General features: G+C 43.4%; 1 protein-coding gene across 2 annotated transcripts in view; it reads right to left on the reverse strand.

Moving 5' to 3' along the window:
* The window catches only part of LOC106658569 (zinc finger protein castor homolog 1-like), a 29,089-nt gene extending 7,261 nt beyond the window's left edge, over positions 1–21,828 (reverse strand). For both annotated transcript variants that reach the window (XM_023461392.1, XM_023461391.1), the window contains exons 1-2: positions 21,518–21,828; positions 17,137–17,200 (exon numbers count right to left, since the gene is read on the reverse strand). In XM_023461392.1, the coding sequence (XP_023317160.1) occupies positions 17,137–17,200; positions 21,518–21,820 (367 nt within the window). In that variant the 5' untranslated portion in view covers positions 21,821–21,828. The remainder of the gene's footprint in view (positions 1–17,136; positions 17,201–21,517) is intronic.
* Positions 21,829–23,024: the final 1,196 nt, after the last annotated feature.

A 23,024-nucleotide genomic window follows, 5' to 3' on the forward strand; every position in this document is an offset into this window, starting at 1 on the left:
CGCGCGCCTCCTCGTACTCACCGAGGCTTGACAGTCGCGTGCTTTATTTCTTTCCGCGAGCAACTCGAGCCGCACGAGGTTTTTAATTTGTCCGAAAATCTCCGTCCCGAAAGAGCTATTGCCCTTCTGAATTATTTATTATAATTGTACGAGTCACTGCTACTACCTCGGCTTCTTCTGCAGTTACTTCTACATGCCAGGAATTCAAAAGATTTTAAATATACAATAAATTCTAATATTTCTAAGAAACACTTCTGCGATGCATGCATCAAAGAAATAGAGCAGCAGCAGACAGCGAACGAGCCGAGGATGTATAAGAATGAGAATGAAGCCGAGGAAATAAAAAAAAAGGAGCAGCGGCAGCTAATAGGCTTTATAATATTTCTTTGACGAATAGCTCAGAAAATTTAGCGTCCTATAATGCAGCAAGAAGCGAAATGTCACTCAAACGGCTGGTGCACCCCGAAACTGCTAATTACAGAGGAGGCGCATGTATACGCTCGCGCGCAGTCTCGAAAAAAAGTTTAGCGATTCAATCCGCCTCAGAAATATTTCGAGCTATAAATTTGCGAGTAGAGAAGAGCACAGCGCGCAGAAAAGAGTTCGCGGTTTTACAATGCGCGTCGGGGCAGCTCGGAGGCAGACCTTTAGGAATTCATTATTACGCTTTCAGAGAGGTTTTGGCGATGTTTTTTTTTTTTTTATTTTTTAACACAACTAGCATCCACGGGCAGACGCGATTCTCCCATGCACAAGCGGAGAGCAGCGTTTCCGCAAAAATCCGAATATATACGAGAGGAATGAATCATTGGCAGAAAGCATAAAGCCGATTTAAGATATTCCATTACATATTCATAAAAGGAGAGCGGAAAAGTTGCGCTGCTCCGCATTGCCGCGATGCTGCGTCGTCGCGGCAACAAACAAACGAAAACAAAAGTTCGTAATCGGGCCTGCGAGCGCGTGTATAGTATGTATATGCGGCTGCAGCATGTGCAGCGGATCATCGTAAATACCTCCTGCGCTCTTACTGCGTACACAAGCGGCTTTTGCGAGTTTGTTAAACGTCCGTACGGTGTACTAATAAACTATCGCTTGGAGAGCGTACGGAGATCGGTTGTGTGAGATACCGATGCACGTAGGTACGCGTGTAGCTACGCGCCAGTCGATTCTTCTTTGAAAATTTTCAGAAAATCGCGAGTCGCCTACTCGCGGATGCTGATTCGAAGCGATGGACTCGTTGATTTAATGACGATATGTACGCGTATTAAGTGCGCGTTTCTCTCTCTGTGCGTCTCGTGTCCCTCGCGGAGAATCGATCGAGCGTTAAGTAATTTTGCATCTCGATGACTCGTGTATTATGCCATGTTGACGGTTTTCCAATGTTCGCCCGAGCGTATGACGAGAGAGGCAGAAAAACGAGTTCTTTGCTAGCTAGGGGCGCGCGCGCGCGCACGCGATTTTTTTCTCGACTTTATCGAATTTCTTCGGCGCTCGGCGCACGCGAGTGTCTGCCTGCAAGAATTAAATGCTAATTACTGGAATTCGACTTCAATTAATCGTGTAGTTGTGCTCGAATCTGAATACAATAGGTGAAAAAAAGAGTAAAATATGTATATGTAGGCAAGCGCGATAATGCCAATACGGATTATAAATTATTTCAACAATGCGCTTGATTCGCTCGATTCATAATAATAATAATAATAATGATAATAATAATAAGAGAGCAGTCAGCGGCAACGACCTACATTCCCTTGCCTGGCGATTTCTTTCACTTGGAACATTACACTATTGGACTGTTATAATGTATTTTACAACGGCCTGCGCACGCGTTGCAGCTTGAGAAATGCGAGCGATTTTACTTTTTATTTTTTCGAGATCTCATATTTTTCACTCAAGTGACGCACATTCTAGGCTGCAGTTCCAGCAAGACTGCAATAATTATTCCAAGTGATTTTATCTCCGCTCATATAGTTTTTTGAATATTGAGAGCGCAGTGATTATTATCGATACTAGTAATATGATTTGCCTCCGCTGTACTGACACTTTCGGCTAAATTATGAGCCTCGAACTAAACCCAATGTTGCTTGTGAGTAAGCAGTTTTTACGATAAATCTGAGGAAAATCAGAAATTTATTGCGCACCGCACACACCTTTCTCGCAAATCTTTATTAAGAACCTCGCGATTTATTCATGCCGAACGCCGAGCTCTGCTGCATGTCCTGCCTTTTGTTTTGGTCTCTCTCCTCGCTACCTTTTTTTTCTTCTCCCTCTTTCTTTGCCCTCCTTGCAAGCCTCATCAGCTTCCATATACGAGGATTATTTTGCAAAATATACTCGCATTATAATTCACGTACATGTATATAATATAATAAACTCACTGCGGGCTCTCTTCTCGATCTAAAAGTTGCCTTTCCGAGAAATTTGCCGAAAGAAAGGATATGGATATTTGCACGCATAATGCGTTCGGAAACGAGTTTTTATGTATTTTCGAGTACGTGCGGCGAATTATTGATAAAAAAATCAATTTTTGTGCATTAAAAAAAAAAAAACAACAATAATAAGAAGATGAAAAATAAATCGACGAATCACAAGCGAAAAATGCAAAAGATGAGTTTATATACGCGGGTAATTTGAAAAGAGCCGCAAGACTGCCATAGATCACAGAAATATGTTTGAGAATGGGAAAAAAAGAGAATACCCGATATATGCACGCGCGTATAATATAAAAAGCGAATAACTCGAAGCGCAGAAAGAGGACATGCTGAAATGGTAGGAGGGCTTTGAAAGGGCGTATTTATACCCGTGCAAAGCGCATTGTGACTACGCGATTTTTCCCTGGAAGCAGCGAAACTCACGGCGCCGCCGCCAGTTTTTTTTGTGTACCCGAAAAACTGCGAAATTAATGCTCGTGCATTTTTACCTCTGCTTGTCCTTGTTTTTTCGATTCACTTTTATTGGGATCTGCGCACGAAAAAGAGAATAATGCGCTTCGAAGCGCAGCACACACGCGAGCTTTGATTTAGCGCGTTTTTATCGATGTCTTTTTGCGCTCTTTTCGACAAATTCAAGGAAATTCACGGGCCACTCGTGCGTGAGAGCTTGTAATTATTTATGATCAGATGCAAGAGACTCAATTTCTCTCGCGGCGATTCAAATTACAAATTTGCGTCATTTTTAAGGTTTATTATTCGCATCAGAGAAATAATCAATTTCTCGAGCGCATATTATTAGCATATTACGCTTGCATCTTCTTCGGACTTTGCGAATCCTCGATTTTTGCATAAAACAAATTTATTCCAAAGCCGAGAGAGAGCGAGAGAAGGAGTTGGAGGAAGCAAAAAAAAAGGAACAAAGCTCAGCTTCTCATCGGTCTCGCTTAGGTCTGCTTTACATAAAACGCGCTGTGCTCTTCTTCTCTCATTTACCTATAGCCCGAGGCTACATTGCACTGTTTCATGCTGCATGCGAGAGCGAGCGAGTCCAGCGAGCCCAGCGAAAGATAAAGCGTCTCGTTGTAGAGGAAAGAAAAAAGGAGAAACGCCGAGGAATGCCACCCACGCGCACACGTACTGTCGCGGCGGTGGCGGCGGCGTTTACCCCCGGATCATTGAACGCCGGAACACGTTGAATAAGAAATTTCGATCGTCGAGAAAATCCCGCGATCAGGCCAACTTTTGAGCTTTAACTTGTGTATATACGCGAGCGAGCTTTGATTTTTTATTATGATTCGCAACGCGTATATCGAGCGAGTGCTGTCCCCCGTGCGAAATTGCGCGTGCACACGTGGGGCCGTTGCAGCTTACAATGAGCTCGAGTCTGACCCCCGAAGGAGGGGAGGCGGCGATCTCGATGATCCTTGTCACAACATTGTTTCCGGAAAAGTAACTTCGTGAGTGTACACGGATCGCTGCTGCATTTCGTTCTTTACTCTTTTCGCTCGAGCTACGTAAGCCCCGTGCGTATATATGTGCGCGGGAAGGGGTAGTAGGGGGCAGGTGTGCGAATCTATGGGCTTTGCACGCAACGAGCAATTTTAAAGTACTTCACGTATCACCGACTCGTTTCGTTTCTTTTCGCTTTATACTTTTTTGCGAGAGAACATCGGCATATACGCGTACGCCGCATAAGCAGCAACGGTTCTTGATTATTGTATTTTCAGCGCGTGATTATATTTTTCGTTTTTACTAGTACGAGAGAGAGTTCGAAAGGTAAATTAGTGTATACACGATACAAATGAGCCGAGTCGGACGTTGGTTAATCGTCATCTCGAAACTATTTAAATGAATTTCTCAGCCGCAGAAGTGTTGAAAACTATTTTCAGCGAGTTTGTACGTCGTCGTCGACGACTTATTGTCCCGCTAGCTCGACTCAACGATGCTCGTGTTATTTCTGTCAAAAGTGTAGTAATGGATGTTGTCGCTCTCTCCATCTCACTCTCTCTCTCTCTTTCTCTCCTTCCTTGTAATATTCGTTCCTGTACTCATTGTATGACTTTATTGATCATGGAAATTGTTGCGAAAAAAAGTTAAGTACATCATTAATGGGAAATTCTTAGGCCGTGCTTTATACGCCGTACATTGGGGCGAGTCGATATAATTGATGATCTCTCTCGGCGGCGCGGTGCAATAATTATCGAGCCAAGCAATCCATGGAATATCAGCGTTTTAAAATTTATTAGTTTCAGCCCATAGGCGCATTTTCATTGCCCGCACTCGCGAGGACTGGCAAGATTTTCTTCTGACTTGCACTGCTACGGCTGCTGCTGCTGCTGCTGCTGCTGCTACCTCTGCTGCCGGAGGTGTATAGTTTGATTTAACGACTCGACGCGTTGCAATTTGAATAAATCTCATTTATACGCAGCCGCGCGAAGGGAAGTCGAGCTGCTGCTGCATTGCTGCCGCTGCTGCAAGATAAAATGACGACGCGTGCGCAATGTAGCCAAGAAACATTAGATTAATGCTTTAGGCTAATTTTCTTGGATTGGATTTGGGATTTATGATTGAATTTACACATTGCCAATGGAAATGACAATGAGCAAAATGTCAACGCGCGCTGAGAAATTACTCGACGAATGACAAAGCAGCCGTTACGCTGCTGTTGCTGCTGCTGGCCAAGCAACGGCACACACACCCAAACTTTTAAAATCGAGTTTTTCAAAAGTCCAGAGCCGATTAGGCGATACAATGGTTAACGTGAAAATCCAACGAATCGAACGAAATATACTTTGTGCTTTCACGTACGAGTGACACAACACGCCCTGGTCAAACCCCTTTTTGCACCCTTTTTTTATCCTATATCGACCCTTGCCCCGGCGCGCGCGCGCGAGAATATAACGAAAAGGGCCACCCGCATCTCTGATTCATATTTGTTTTTTTTTACTTTCTTTTTTGAGACAAAATCTTGATTCAGAGGGTTAAAGAAGCAGAGAAATGTATGACAAAATCGAGCGTGTAATGCGCGCAACTTTGTCAAAACACACGCATAAAGAGAGAGAGAAAGAGAGCGGCACGCGAGAGCAAGAGAAATTCGAGCCGTTCGATCACCCTCAATTTTTCCAAACACGCTCACGCTCACTCATAAGTTTAAAATCTCAGTGCTGCTCGTTGCCGCACAAAGTAGGGAGTGAGCGACAGATGCGAGAGAAAGGATCTCTCAATTATTAAAACTGAACCCCTTTCCTTTTTATGAGCTCGGCTGCTCGTGTGCAAGAGCAAGTATGTGTGTGCGCCTATACCAAGCCAAAGGATAAAAGTTGAATGGCTGCTGGATTTTAGATTGGGCCCGCTCTAGTATATACATTATACAATATGCACGCATGTATTTGGGGAAAAAAGATTGCCAAGTACGCGGCGTTATATTATGTTATTGAAAAACGAATGACTTTCTATTGAGATTTTTCACGGGGGTGAGACGTGCTTGCGTGCCGCGCATAATGCCAGACAATTCACTCTCTTTCTTCTCATTTTTACGCGTATAACACACACACGCGCAGGCTCGCACGCGGACAGGGATGATGCTTCATTGGGTTTAGTTTAAGGATTTTCATTATTAACGATTGATCTCAATACACGCGTACAGAGGCCGACACAGTGTATGAATTATAATGTCGATCGGCTGTCAATACATCGATTGTTGAGGTGACGCAAATGGCTAATTGTGATGCATTGAGTCATTTCGCATCTGCATGACATATTTTACAAATCGAACGCTTCTCGAGACACGCGATCGCTACGCTGCCACCACCGCTGCTCGCCTCTTGTGTTGTATGTATATAAAAGAACGACTCGAGCTGCGTCTAAAAGTAGGTACACTTGCAGCGCTGGTAGAAAGAGCAATGCTTAAAGAAGAAAATCGCGAAACGTCGGATGGACACATTTCCGAACGGTCATTGCTTCGTTCTCTTCTTCTGGCGAATGGAAAAACGCGGAAATCGAAGAAGCTGACGGGATTCTCTAAGTTGTTTTTTGTGCCTCCGCTCCCGAGGCCCTGGCCTGTGGCTAGCGCGGCCTGCTCGTGCTGTATTCTCGAAGAGGTCAGCGACCATAGCTCCACACCAATACAGATACTTTGATCTATTTTAAAGATAACAATGCCATTCTAGCGTGAAAATCTTTTTACGTTCGACGCATTTGAAATTAGTTATGCATACAGAGGCCCGATCAAGGGATTATATAGATACGGCGGATCTCGCTCGGACATCGGGGAATTTTACAAAAGGAAAGGCGCGCAAGCGACAGGCGAGCGATGCAATTTGACATGTTTATAATGCATCTTTATGCGCTGATCAAAACTTGTGTAATAAGCACAAAGCGCGCACATATCCAGCGAATAACTTTAATTTGTCCCTGAGTGAGTGAGTGAGGGAGAGAGAGAGCGAGCGAGAGATCGATTCATTCACGCGATGAGGCTGCTGCGCTATATCGATCCTCTTTTGATCCTCGGCTCTCCTGCGAGCTCTGCCGAGATGCACAAAGCTCCGCGAGTTTCGATTCTTCCGTTAAGGATCATCATCGCTAGTCGTGATCATGACTCGGCGGGAAAATGGACTTGCACATACACACACAGCGATAAGTGCACAACAACTTGTGTATATCTGATCGCGTGTACCTCTTTGTGCGCTCGCAGCTATTTGCAAGGGGGATGATTCCGATTATAACATTTGTGCTGAATAATAAATCGAATTTCGTCTTCGTCGTCGATAATAAACGTATACATCGAGGGTAAGACAGAGAGAGAGAGTGAGAATGAGAATGAGAGGCCGACGCACTTGGAGAATGAAACTTTTCGTCGTGTGTGCGGCGCACAATGCCCTCGGTGAAATAAATACAGCACGCGATAAAGAGAATTGAAAAATGAAGAAACGAGCATTCCCGGCAACTCACCATTGGCATGTTTGGCAGCTATTCGGCATCTCGGTGCTGCTAGTCCATCACCTCTTCTCTCAATTAAATTTAGAATAATTTTTTTGTTCCTCTAAATTTCGACGATTCCAATTGTGCATTTTGCTGTACTTGCGCGAGTCGCTTGCTCGTATGTACGTGCGTGTGCGTATTATATATAGAATCCACCTCTGTGTAAAATATTCGCCAAATGACGGAAACGCAGGCCTCTCTGTGCGTGCGCGGTTAAAAACTAAAATAAACTTGCACGAGTATTATTTTTGACGTTTGAGAGACGAGCTTGAGACGTACACACACACACACACACACACACACACACACACACACACACCAGCACTCGCAGTTTTACCTCTCTCGCTTTACGCGCAAACGCGGCAAATGAAAGCTACATGTGCATTACATTAACGAGCCGTATTATACTTTGTTTTTTCCCGCCGATTTTATTACGCAGATGTGCGTGCGCTGCATCTACGCCACAGCAGTAGCTGCGGTTCTTTATTCTTTGAACGCGATTTTGTCGCCGGAATCATGCATCGGGCGTAAAGAGTTATCGCTACAATTAGAAAATGCACTCGTGTTCAACCGATCCAACGAAAGTTTGATCGTTCAATTATCTGACAAAATCGGTTTAGGATACGCTCGAGAGGAAGCGAATGAGCTCGAGAAGTTTCGAGCTGCCAGTTTCAAGGAAACTCGTGCATGAGAGATTGCCAATCATTTACGTTTCAAATTGGATCGACTTGGCACACTGTTGCAAGCTTATTTTTACGCTTAGATTCGCACGAAATTTTAATTAATCGTATGAAATATTATTGTTTAATTTCCTTTCTGTTTCATTTAATTTCATTATCCAAAATTGAAATTATAATAATGCGTTTTTTATGATTACGTATTCTCTAAAATTCAATAAAAAATTTTTTGACTTTCAAAATGAATCGTTTAAGGCACGTTACAAAGCTCATCTATTATTGCACATCTCTCTCTCTCCCGATGACATTTACACGCGTCGATTGTCGCGTGCTTTTTTGCGATCGCTAAAATTAACGGTCTCTGTCTCTCTCTCTCCCTCTTTCACAAGTAAATGTGACTTTTCCTCTTCTTCCTTGTAGCTATTGGCTTTTGCTTGATTATGCAAACTCATGACTGCGTTTTAAACAATAGCCGATTATACACGCGTGTATACGGTACACCAAGGCTCTGCTCATATATGAATTTTATTCTAATTAATTTCGATGATTATTGGTCTGTGCGCTGCACGACCAGCGCGCGCAGCTCATTTCCATTGTCTCGCGTGACGCAACGAACAATTTTCGGAATCGTTCGACTACATTTTTTTCCTACCTTCAATTCGCTTTGGAGAAAAAATATTGTAATTTTTGCCTTTTACTGCTCGCATTACATCATCCCAAAGATTTTCATCGAATAATGACGAAAGGTTAGCGCGCGCACGGATCGAAGCTAAAATCGGCTCTCCACTACATACTCGTTCTGCAGCGGCAGCAACAGCAGCTGGGCTTGCTGACTGTGTGTCTCTTGGTGTTATTTGGCAAATAAAAAAGATGCCTGTGCTCAAAACGCAAAATAAAAATTGCGAAACTCAAGAAGAGTGAAGTGCGATGATGCTAGAAGCTAGAACAACACGAAGAATTAGACAACGAACGAACCGAGCGAAGCTCGACTTTTTGGCCCGATTGCGATTGGCCCCGATTGGGCCGTGATCTGTAGGAAAAAATAAAATAATCGACGATTTGGCAATCGACTTACGTGTATAATAAAGTTAGCGCGTCCTCGAAAACACGACGCGTTGGAAATCGATTGTCGAGCTTCGAAAATAAGAATCGCCGCTGCATCGGTGCGCTGTGTCGCGACGTTTAGATTCTTTCTGCCAGCTTATTTTCCCTTTCTACCGTTCGCTCGCGCGGCGAACGAAATACGCTTTGATACGCCTTTTTTCTCCTACTTTCGTCTAGTTTTAGAATTGCCCCGGACGAAAAGATCGCCTCGAGTTAGCGGCGTATCGTACGCATCGAGTGACTCTTTATCCAAAAGTCGATAATATGAAATTTCCTCTCGATTCGGCCGGGTGGTAGTAGGTAGCGAGACAAGCTCATCATCATAATTGCCGAGGAGGGCAAAAAGTCGTTCGAAAGCTCGTTAATCATCAATTAGCGAATTACGCGTGGCGCCGCGCGCTGTACACATCGCATCGCATCATAATCATGAGCGCGAGAGCGAAAAGAAAGCATATCACGCGCGCAGCAGAAGCACGCGGATCTTCCCATAGCAGCTTGGGAATCTCGCGTCGTCGCGTATGTAAGGGGAGTCGTCGCCGGGCCGGAGAAAAGGGAAAAAAAACGGGCCCCGAGAGGAGCAGTGCCGTAGTGGCGCCCCGTGGCCCCACCCCCGTATGCGCTATTAATTAGCTACGGGCTGTGCGTCGTCGTCGTCGTCGTCCTCTTCTTTCTTTTCGCGGTTAATTTACTCAAGAGCATGAGATATTTTAACCTTTGCCGAGAGAAAAAAAGAGAGAGAGAAAAAAGGTTTTATGTTGTGACGCGATGATGCCCGCGTGTGCTCATGCTGGCTGGTGCTGTTGAACCTTTTGCTTGTTTTACAATTAATTAAGCGACGAAACCTTATAGACGCGTATGCGCGGCGCAAGGGTTTCGCACGAACTGGGAAAGTACTGATTGGGAATTGCTGATTTCGATCTTCTATAAATATATTTCAGCCGGCTATTTGTTTACAAATTCTTAGGATGGCTGCAGTAAGGAGAATTTCGCGAGGTAAGCCCTCGGTTGACCCTTTTTTCCGTGACAAATATTCTCTCGAAAAAATGTAGTAGTGCTTCACTGCTCGATATTGTTCGAGCGGTTTATCAAAACACACGAGCCAGCGCAACAGCTGCCGAGTACTCCAGGCGGGCGTTTGAAAATAAAAAATAGCAGAAAAGCTCCGCTGGGGGGCTCACGTATACGCATGCACACGTGAATGTACGTTGCCGGGTAATTGAATTATTAGGTCGAACTCTCAATGCTCGATCTTGTGTAAATCTCTCATTGGTCTCACAGAGAGAAGGAGAGCGAGAGATTTGGCTTCGCAATCTGTGGAATTAATCTCGCTATAAAGTAGCCTCTCGATGTTGTTTGTTTTTCAAGCTTTACATCGACGACTGCAATACACGCATGCAAATTTTTTTTCTCAAGACGCGTAATTAGACTTTCGGTTATTGTTGATAAAGTTCGACTGCGAGGCATAAATTAAAATCAAAAATCGAGCAGTGGCTTGACTGTAGCGTCGGTGCAGTGTAGCGCGCACAATGCAAATAATTCAATTATAAAATCCACGTGTGCAATCTCTGGCAACGCTCAAAAATATACCCTTCACCCAAAACATATTAACACAACAATGCTCGCTTGCGCGCCTGAAAAACTTTTATAACAGGACAAGGGCAGAGAGCTCAGAGCGGCGCGCAACGGTACACATGTGACACACGCAGCAGCAGCAACATATAAGCGCATAGCTCGCAGTAATAGTAGAGAAGTAAAAAATCTAAAAAGAGTTTCGCATTGGCATTTTGCATCAAAGAGATATTGTGTGCGCGCCACTGTCAGCTTATAAGCAATGATCTAGAACGGCAAAAGCGGGACACGAACGAATTGGCTCGAGTTGGGATTATTATATATTATACACGCATAGCGCTGCAACATACGATGTATGCTACACTCGACGCAGCGAGATCGCGTCGACGAAGGATCGAATTCTTTCTCGACGACAGCCAGTGAGAACGAGATTATGCTTGCGTTTCGGGAGTAATTTTTTGCCTGGCAAATTTTTTGGCAAAACTAGACAAGCCTACGCGCATAGTAGCGCACAAACAACTGATTTGTAAAAATCTCTCGTGCCGCGCGCTGCTGCTGCACTCGTAGAAAAAATTTCTCCTTTTCCCTCTCTATCTCTTTCGTTGACTCGGTAGAGAAGCAGCAGCAACGTCATCTCGAACAAGGGGACATTTCGCATGCCCTCGCATCTTACCTCGCAATGGCAAAAAATCTTATACCGAAATTTTATATTTGAAAATTGCTAGCAGCCAACGGCGCCTTGACTTTTAATTTATCGCCTTTTTTCATGTCACATGTACGTATCATGTCAAAGAATTTTTACTCGAGCCACGGCAGCAGTCACTCGACGACGAGCCGCACCTGTACGATATTTTTTTGTCATTCGAGAGATGACACACGGGGCTAATAAACAGCCAGTCGATATTTTTCGTTAATAATTATTACTGTGAAATCGATATTTAATTCGTCTTTGATTATCGTGATTGTGCTCCACTTCTCTCGGTTTTTTTCTCTACCGCTGCGATCGATGCTTTATAACTTTATAAACGATGCGTGCTTGAAAAGTAGCAGGCTTTATCGTCTTTTCAATAGAATTATGATGAAAAAGCAATAGGCCACTTATACGCATCACTAACTCTATTACTTAAAACCGTATGAAACTTCTGTTTGCCAGCAAAAACGAAACGAGACTTTTCATCGACCTAATAATCCGTTAAATCGAAATTTTCGACAGTTCGCATTGTCTAGATGATCGGCTGCACGCGTGGCGCACGCTACACGCGATTTTTTTTTCAAAACTTCTAATGAACCGTGAAGAGTTTCAAGCTTTGTTACTTTTCTGGCTGCCCTAGTTATAAAATTTACGGGGGTCATTTTGCGCGCGCATACACACGAGCACATAGACGAATGTACGAGCGATCGAGAAGTGGTCTCATGCGAGCATGGATACCGTATATATTTACCCAAAGTGCTCCCTGTCAAATCTGAATATCTTATTTTTCACCGCGAATCGACAAATAAGCCCCGGCCATTCACGCGTACACAATGAGCAGCGATAAGTCAGGATTCGACAAAATAAGGCACGTACAAAGTTGCGGATTGATTTCCATAGGACCATTCGTAATATTGACAGTCAATAAAATTAAAATTCATCACTCCGCGCGTATCACCCCTCGGAACCCTCGGGGAGCGGAATTATAAATACGCTCTTTTACGTATTACATGCGTAATATCCCATGCGATTCGAGGGTATTATTCGCTTTTTCCATAGTTATAAATCACATTGGCATTTCCCCACATTTCGAGGCAGCAGCATCGAGCAGCAGCAGCAGGTATACAATTCGACGCAAGTGTACAGAGTGGCGGCGGTGGTGGCAGCGACGCATTATATGTATCGTATACAACATGTGTGACGAGTTTCTGTCTGCTGTGTAGCTGCTGTAGACGTGCTCCGTGTCTGCACTATTGTGTCTCTATATACACGTTTATATATATATGATAATGTATACAAGGCGCCTACGCTTCTCGCACACCTGTATGTGTAAAACACCTCGGCGATCGTGTTTGCCGCCACCGCCGCCGTTTCTCTTACGCCTTTCGCTCGAGCCCCGACAACACAATTGATTTATCGCGCAGTTTTGGAGCTTACTCTTTTCTTTCTCTCTTTCGTCTCTCTCTCTTTCTTTCTTCGATCTGCGAGCGTAATAAACGAAATCGACGAATTTGGTAGCTCGACGAGCACCTACGCACACCTATGTTTAACGAACTGCACCTGTGCACTCGATCTTCTTTCTCTCTCTATCTCTCTCGCAGACACTCTCTCTCTATCTTTGTTAATGTACAAGCGCGAGTAAAGTCAAAGAATGAAATGCACGCAGGAATGCAGACGCGAGAACGAGAAATCCAATAGGTGTGGCCGTGAGAGCTACATACTTGTCGGCCGCGCGTTTGATTAATTTTCCGCGGAAAATATGGCGAACGAAGGAAAAAAAGCGAAATCTACGTCCGATTCAGCGACGATCTCGAGTTATGCCGCGCTCTACGCACACGTATGGGATACACGAGAGCAGGCCGAAGATACGCAGAAACCGACATGCAGAATACACGTGTACTGTATGCACGTATACACAGAGGTATTTTTTCTTATATCGCAGCGAGTCGGGGGTGGGTGCGCATGAACAAATGGTAGGCGGAGGCGGCAGCCAAGATAGAATGCGCAAGAAGAAGAGGAAGAAGAGAACACAAGGTAAGCTCGAGGGCGCCTCGTGCATACACTAATATATACTCACAGTTATTTATCGTAGCTTCCGTTTGTGCTTTATTTGCTACATGTACGTACGCGAGCCTATGTATACGTGTATGTGTACTCTTCTCTCTCTACTTTTGCTGCTGCTGCTGCTGCTGCTGCTGCTTCGTTTATGAGCGGTATATATTTTTCATTTTTTCCTTTCTCATTCGCCTGCGTGTATAAAATACAATAAGAGAGGATTCTTGCGCTTGCGGACGCTCGTTCGATATTTTACTTTTTTTCTCCGTTTTCTTTTTCTCTCTTTTACCCGGGACTCGAGCAGAAAGTCGCGAAAAAATTGCAATAAGTTTATATAATCAAAAGGACAGAAAAGGCGCGCGCTGCACGCAGGCAAGTATCTATTATGCACGCGGTGGCGGCAACGGCGGCAACGGCGGCTGCGCGTAGTTTTCGATCCCTTCTTCGGCAGTTTAACAAACATAGTGATTAACCCTTCCCAGGCCGCAGCCAGAGCAGTGGCGGCGGCAGCAGCAGCTCCTTAAATCAAAAGAGAGGCGTTTACTGCACTACTGCAGGCCTGTGCCGCGCGCACTGTATGCCCACTGTTGCCCCCTTCCAGAAAAACAAGTACGCAGCGCACAGATATAAAGCAGAGAAATTGAGTGTATACATAATGTCCGGAGAAAGAATAATACACATTGCAGCGAGAGAGAGAGAAAAGCAGCGTACATATGCATGTATGCGTGTATGTGTGTATGTGGCCGTGCGTGTGTGCTTGCACGCGGAGCGCGAGCGTCCATTTACTACATACTCTAATTGGCCACTTTGTCCATTTATTCGATTTATTTAAATTATGGGACAATTGACAGTATATAAGGCATTCTATTTTTTTTTAAATCTACCAGAGGCAGCGCGCGATGACTGATTGGGTGGGATTGGCGTGAGACACCGGCCCCACAGATTCCCCAGTTATGGGCTTAATCAGCTTTGATTGCTGCTGCTGCTGCGCTGCGCTGCGCGACTCTATACACAGAGACTCGATTCGCAGTTGACGTCGTCGTCCGTTTTATAAGCCACGTCAAAGTGTTTTATCGACTTTTTTTTCATTCCAAGATCTTCTTCCGTGCCTTTCTTTGCCTTCTTCCTCTCTATAATGCGCGCGCCTCTATTCGCAATGTCTACGTATACATTATACAATGATATGTGTCGCATTGTCTGACACACAAAGTTTCGACCTGATGATTTTTAGCCTCAATATATTCCGGAAAATAACGCGATACCCAGCTTTTTTTTAAATATTCTTGTTTGTCTATGGAATCAATAATCATATAACAGATTTGTTTGACTACACGGAGAAAAAAATATAATAAATATTGTTAGAATTTACAGTAAAAATTACTATAATATCTAGTAAAGAGGTGACATCGACACATTTTAGTAATTTTTACTATTCAATGTAGGAAAAATTTATTCTTTTGAATTCTATCAAAATTTCCCATTTATTACAGTAATTTTTATATTATGAGTAGTAATGTTTCTTGTTTGAATAGTAACTTTTCTTATACAGATTAATAATCATTGATATAAACTGTATTAAATTTTCCGTGGGTAAATGAAATTTAGAATAAAAATTTTTTTTTCATTAATCGATTGATTTGATCTCATTGGAGGTTTGAAGGTGTATTTTTCGAATGACAATTTTGGAAATTTTATTATTTTCGGGACTAGTCGTATCAAACTCTAACCGCACGCTCGCTGTATTTTAATCCTACCTAATCTTAATAACCTAATACTACTACTAAACGCACGCTCATATAGTATAACATGTTAGTAAGCTTGATCATTGTGTTTTCATCTTCTATATATAGTAAGCTGGTTCAAATTTTAGCCACTTGCGGGTATGCAAAGCGACATCTAGCCATGATATTGGAAGTTCATTCACACAAGAAAAGTTACTGTACGCATAGCAAATTTTGCTATACAAGGTGTACTTTTTCGTGCTTGTACAGCAACATTTGCTAAGATCATATTATTTAGTATTATGTTTCTTAACATATAATATGTAACTTTAAAATAAAATTTACTACAGTGAAATTTTTACTATACACTATAGCAATTATTGTACCGAGTTTTATTAGAATATTTAATACCTTTAAGAATATTTGTTTTAATATTATCAAAATTCCTGATAATAGATCGATGTCACCTCATTACTATTTAGAATAGTAATTTTTACTGTGAATCCTAACAATATTTGTTGTATTATTTTCTTCGTGTAACAATTTTACGGACATTTTTAATTTTAATAAAACATTCAAAAATTTTTGTGAGATTCTGTTTTTACGAACAATTTTTTAGTACACAAATGAAGAATGAGTTTACAAAATATGAAATAATTTTTAATCAATAAAGATGTTCTTCATAAACCGTTAACTCATTTTTCACTCGGCAAAAGCACAATTGTCTCCTGGTAATTAAAAAGCGCGTCATCGTAACTGTATTGCTCCAAAATTGAAATTGCCTCATCAGGCGCGTTGATACTGTTCGTACGCAAAAAAAAAAAAAAATAAAAGGAGGAGTTTCAACAAAAACTTTAATCTGCACCGATGATCTTGGTGCGTAAATTTGTATATCCAAGATCGTGCGCGCGCACGAATAGCAAAAAAGTAAAATGATTTTTGTTTACATCGTTGAGCAATCGCATTGAGATGTAAATATTTTTTTCCAACATTCGGGTGGCCGCGTATACACGCTCATGTAGAAGGAAAAAAAATTTCGCCTTTAACGATGCTGTGTATGTAGCCGAGATTGTATCGTCACGCATGATGTCATATTAGATACGTGTACACGCGCGCGCTCGCGAGCGAGTTCAGAATTGTTTAGTCCCGCATCATTCGTTGTCGGCGAAAGTTATTCAATTGTTACGACACGCGATTATAAAACAACAATCTCGCCCCTAAAAGTCTATTAATTTCAATCATCTAGCGTTTCGATAATTTTCAATTGACAGGCATTTTTGCACGAAAAAAAATAGACCCGCTCAGTGTGGGCGGATATTTCCAATATAAGTGTGAACCCCCAGCGCTCGGCCTGTGTACGGCTTTTGGGGGAATACCGTGATCAAATTGAAGAGCTTAAATACGTTCCCACTGGCGAAAACGTTTACTTTGCTCGGCTCCCGCGCCACAACGATAGAATGCCCACGGCCCGTGTTTTATCAAATCTTAATGAATTAATTTTCAAGCATATTTGTACGGAGGCGCTATTGAACAGATGGAGCACTTAAAACGGATTTGAATTAATCATTCGTCTATTCATTTCAAGATGAATAAGTCGCTTTTTTCTTATTCCGAAATGATTAACAATCCTTTCAAATTTTGCGTGTTTTACATCTTTATGCAAATTTTTGACGAAACATAAATAGCTACTCATTTTTTTCATCATTTTTCACGCCGTAACATAATAACAGCTTGTGTCGACTAGTGTATTATGAAATTTGAATTTCAAATTTGTACACAGGCATTCACAAAAGTGATCTCTTTGATCTTGAGGAGATTGTGTGATTGTGTTTTTTTGCGTCAAAAGAATGATGAAAAAAAGTGTAGCATTTTTTAATTAAATAAACCTTAAGGAAATGATTACTCACCGGAAACTTTGGGGTCAGATGCCTCCACCTTTATTGCTGCAAGACTTGCTATCGACGGCGGTACCTATTACAAAGAAAATCATCGTCATGTGCATATATTCGAGTTGATCGTAAATAATCAAGTTTCTGATCGGCCAATGAAGCAATCGACACGAGCAAAAAATTAGTACACTATTTTACATGCTGAAAGACTCGTGTGGTGCGAATACGGGATTTTTTTATAAATACGCGTTGAATTTCGAAAAAAATGCATTGTATGCAGAATGAAGACAGAAACTCGGTTCGAAGTCCTAAGAGAGAAAAAGCCATGAACGGCCGATTTCCGGTTTTCCGCTAAAAATTCAAACAACTCGCACGTAAAAAAATTGCGAGACGATACGGCAAAAGTGCAGCGACCTTGTTGCTCGCGATCGACAATGGCATTTTGAATATTCAGAGGCGCGCGAAAAGTCGAGGCTTTTATTGATCGAAATTGCGCCGAGCGTAGCTTCCTTTTTTTTTAATCGACTCGTTCGGACTCAGAAGAAAGAGACCGAGTTCATAATATAACGTGCTATGTGTGTTTCTTAGAATGCGGTTATTTTTGCGCTACTGTTACGCAGAAGACGAGCAGCTATCTTTCAATTGGCCGATGGAAACTCTTAATTCATCTGATGTTCTTAATATACGGCGATGCTATATAGCGCGCATACGTATGCGTATTTTCAAGATTCGTCGATTTGAAGCGAGTGCAATTACGCGAAGCTAAAGTCAATTCGAATAAAAGACTGCGCGAGAGCTGCAAGAAAAAGAAGCCCACCAAGCGGCATAGAAATTATTCCGAATCCTGTACGATTTCCGAAGCCCTAAAGTGGCAAAAAGAAGAAAAAAAGGCAGGCCAGACACTTATTAAGTCGTTACAACATCGCAGCTCTTTTTATATATTCTCGACACATCAACCTCCCTCGTCTTTGGCCAAGTCCACTATGATAATGTACGTAGACGGCGTGCGTATTCCGCAGTCGCGCCCGCAGTGTCTCTCATTCTCCGCACGCTGGTCATTTACAACTTCATTATGCGCTCTGCATCTCTGTCTGTCTTTCTCCCTCTCATTCTCTCTCTCTCTCTCTCTCTCTCTCTATGCGCGTTGCGCATTTATGCATAATTAATTTGGAAAAGAAAAGCTCATAAAAGTCAGTCAGATGCAGAGAAAAAGCGTTTGACGAAAGGGTAATTAGTGTAGGTATAAGCGAACGATAGCATCAATTAAGCATACTTTCCTCGGCGAGGAAGAGGAGGAGATGTATGATCATTGTTCCTAACTTGGAGCGTTTAAGACGCGGTACAATATAAATTTAATTGAGGCTTGTGTGTAAGTACGTGTATGCATTCTTAATATTCATCCCTCCCCCGCAAACTGATACGTGTAACCATATAGCCGAGAGAGAGAGAGAGAAAGAGAGAGAGAAAGAGAGTCGCCAATACCGCACACGTACTCCATTGCACATAACGAAGTGAAAAATGTATGATGAATAGCGAATTGTACTCTCTCTCTTTTGCACTAAAGGCTTCGATTAGCTTCGATTCACTTTCCTATACGCGCATATAAACGTACGAGTACGTGTTCATTCTCTCCCTTCTACAATGGTCTACGTTAACAAGGATTTCCTGGAAGTATACGCGTTACTTTATGTGTATCTCTCTCGGCTGCTGTTGGTGCAGCTTCTATCTTCTCCGGCTATATGTTATTTGTATTGCTGGCTGCGCTACTGGCCGCATCGACTGGGAAATACGTGCATTTTTGCTGGCGCAATCGAGGGTGCAACGTGAATATGAATATATAGAGAAAATTGCCGACGCCACGCAGAGAACAAAAACTCGAGAGCAAGATGCACTTGATGTCTCTGTCTGGGACGAGCCACTGCAAACATGGCGCGATACGTAACGAGCTCGTACTTTTTGCACTAAGCAGCTCAGCAGCAGCAGCAACAGTTGAAGGCGACACGTGCATTTTTTCGCGTTTTCAGGTCTTTTAACGAGAAAAGTCGAGCGGGTAAAAAAATTGTTTTGCTAAATTATCTCGTTAGAATCGAGTGCGCGCGTAAGAGAGAGAGAGAGAGAGACTGATTTACGCGACGCGCGTATTTCACAGCTTGAAAAATCGATAGCCGTGGCCCGTTAATACGCGCACGGTGTGCAGGCTCGCGCGTGATAGATTTATCGAGTGCTTGAGTGGCCGTTTGAAACTGTTAATGAATCTGTCAATCCGCGTACACGGGTCGATAAAAAAAAAGGAAAAAACGGAACGGCTCATTTTACGCGAGAAAAGCCGAGTTTTGTCTCAAGACGAGAAAATACGCGCGATGTGCGCGATCCGATGAATGACCTTACGTCACGAAGTATCAGCGAATATCTCACACGCACACACACACACATACTGCACGCATGCATGCATATACAGTGCCGTATGTAAATAAGCCGCTGGCTCTCTCTATGCACGCGAGCAGAGGTGGGGGTATGTATGTATGATTTAGTACGTAGTGCTGCATTCTCTTCTCTGGTATACATGCATATGCGTGTATCATAGAATGCAGCGCGTTTTATAGAGTAGGGTAGGTGGATTGAGGAGGAAGAGCAGCAGCAGCAGCGGCAGCAGCGGGGTGGAAGGGGCAAGATATCCTTCAGGTCGAGAAGCATAGAATCAGCAAACGAAGGAGCAGAAGAAGAGGCAGAAGCGAAAAGAAGAAGAAGTCACCGGCGCTCTCGGATGGGAGTACACACAAGGAGGAGCATAATACGAGAAAACAATAGCAGCCTGATTTGCAAACAATAGAATAACGTTAAAAACGGCAAGAAAAGAGAGAGAGAGAGAGAGCGTGGTTATAAGCGCCGCTTCATGTCTGCATATGCCCATTAATATTCAAAGGCGAAAATAATGTAAACGACACGGCAAAAATCGTCCACGCAGGAATAATTTCAATTCCTGCAGCGGCAGAAAAGGGATACCCGCTCTTGCGCGCGCCGAGCCGCAGCAAAAGGTGAAACGGGCCGATTGGGAAGGAATTCATGTTGCGCAGGCACAAGTACACACGTACCCTTCCTCGCCGCGGTCATTCGGTTTCTCGCTCTGTCTCGCTCCATCTTTTGCTCTCTTCTTCTCTTGTTACTACCAGTGTAATGTACTTATATTTTTTGCTCTCCTTTTTTTTTATTTCGCTAACTCGCTATATATACTTTGTTCTACACGTACTGGTGTTTTCAGTGTGTTTGTTGCACGAGGAAAAATGCCCGGCTCATGATAATAATATATATTTCTTTTTTATTGCGACCGATGCGCGCGCTGCTCTTTTGTATTCGTAATTTTTCCATGACTATTGTCGAGCTTTTTTCTCTAACCTCGGCAATAGCCATTTAAAAATATGATAATAACTTGGTTATTTCGTATGCTTGACGCATGCCGTATCTAAAAGAAATTAATAATTGCCGGCATTGTCGTTTTTGTGACAAGCTTAAGAGATACGTCAAGTCTGAATGTCATTAAAAAGTGCACAAAATGCCGGAGGAAATTAAAAGACTCCGCCCACGTTAATTAAAGTCGTAGCGTAAACAGAACGAGAGAGAAGAGAGAGAGAGAGAGAAATGAGAAATGGTCAATTGCATCTAGCCATCGAGTGAAAAGTGAACTATAACCTTGTGTGTACATATGTAAGAGAAGCAACTCGGTGAATGCAAGCGTCTCATTTAATCGATTCTTCGAGGAGAAGATATGAACGAATTGCCATCATTACCATAATAGCAATCAGCGGATTTTTTGTCCGCCTTTGGAAATTTCGCAATACAATGGGTCGTTTGGAAAAATATACCGCGCGCTCACGCGCTAGCGCAAAAAGTAAACGAAAAATCCATTAATGACTCGGGTTTCAAGGCTCGGACTTGCTTTGCTGCATTTTTATCGTTTTTCAATTTTATCATAAATTATTTCGCGTCAGAGAGCTGTATGGCTCTCTGCGGACTGCGCAGCCACAGTGTACCACTGCGCCACGCGCTTATACATATCTACATCGGTTAAATATTACGAGCAATTTAATGGCTATAACGTACATGCTGGTCGGATTTTTTGCCTCGCTACGCGAAACAGTTTGGCAGGCCGAGCAATATATATATTTTATATTTATTTCTTACTGCAGCAGCAGCAGCAGCAGCAGCGGCAGCTCGTCGGCTCAATAATGATCTAGTTAAGCGTTGGGGTGAAATTAATAATTTATCGAGTGATAGGATAGTTTACTGCGGCGCGCCAGTCGCTACCACATGCTTTATGGATTCGGACTCGGCGCAGAAGCATCTAATTAGTACACGGTCGAAAACGAAGACGAAAACAAGAAAAAAAAAGTGAGTGACTTACCCTGGCCTCTTCGCCGTCCTCCCTCCTGCCTTGGTACACTCCCATTTGGACTTGCAAGTTTTGTTGGAGTAGCTGCGCCAACTGCGGATTCTGCGTGAGTATCGCCGGATTCTGCTGCAGCAGTTGCGCCAGGGCCGGGTTCTGAGATAATATTTGTGCTAAGGGTGACTGATGAAAGCCGATGGCAGCAGCGGCTGCAGCGGCGGCGGCTGTGCTTGCGGCAGCTGCCTGCGAGGCGGACGCGTTGCTGCTGGCGCTGCTGCTGCTGTTGGACAAGGTCGCCGTCGTCGTGGTCGTCGTCATCGTCGGGGTCATCGGTTGTTGCTGCTGCTGCTGCGACGAAGCCGCCACGATGATGGCCCTCGATGGGCTCTTCGGCGTGTGAGGTGGCGTCGGTGGACTGCCTGCGTTCGACGACGTCTCCTTCGAGTCCTCTTTCGCTTTCGATCTGCTGCTCGCTGAGGGAGATAAAAGTGACTAACGTTAAAATTTCGCCCAAACTGGTACAGCAGCAATTTATTCATCAACAATTGTGTGTACGGCACGATTAATAAAATACGTCTCCGTGCGAGCGCGAAAATCAATCACGATTTCTTATTACCAATAAAATTATTGATTGATCGTATGTATAGGCACAAGCGTGCTTGTTTGTGTGTATATGTGTGTGCGCACACGTAAAAGGAGTATAAAAGCTACGACTATGTTTACACCCATGCACACGAGTATACATATCACGTGAAAAGTTCGTAAATATACAAGCGGACGACATTTTAAAATACAAAACAGTTGCAGGCGCGCGAGCTCCATGGGTATTCGCAACCGTATACTCGAGAAAGTAAATCTTGCAAACACAATGAAACGTCAAGTCCGCACGGAATCACTTTTGACGCGATAATATAACATTTGGCCGGGATAAGTGGAGGATTTTGCCGGAAAAATTCAAAGTCCAAGTTGTAAATTACGTGCAATTCTCCTCTTATAAGCTGAGAAAACGTATTCGGGCGCGTTGGAAGCTGTAAATTGAAAAGGCTACATTCCCACGAGTTTATCACCAGAGATCGCACTTATAGAACTGCACATTTTTCATCGTCACTTATTACGTCTCGATATCACTGCGGCACTCTCGAGGATAATCCGGCATGAAATTCACTCGACCGCAGAGACAAACGGCCCTAAATAATAGCGCACACACACACACAACACGCGCACCCCTCGTGTTTTTTCCTACATGCATATACAGCGGCGTACGCAGAGCATCGCACACAGCTCGGGATACGTATGTGCGTGCGAACGCGACTGCGTGGCGGGGGCGCGGCCTACTGCGCCTCGCGATTGGCCGGGGAATTTTTGCACGCGCCGGACTTTAATTGACTTTTGAGCGAGAGAGAATGGCTTCTGCCGCCTGTGCCGTCACCGAACGCACGTTGCAAGTGAGCCTGGTGCACTCCGGTGTTTCTTGAAAATGGAACTGCAGCTCGAGCAAGAGCATGGACACACACAAACGAAC

This window comes from Trichogramma pretiosum, unplaced genomic scaffold (assembly GCF_000599845.2).
Source record: "Trichogramma pretiosum strain Unisexual culture from Peru unplaced genomic scaffold, Tpre_2.0 scaffold2, whole genome shotgun sequence".
Taxonomy (NCBI): Eukaryota; Metazoa; Arthropoda; class Insecta; order Hymenoptera; family Trichogrammatidae; genus Trichogramma; species Trichogramma pretiosum.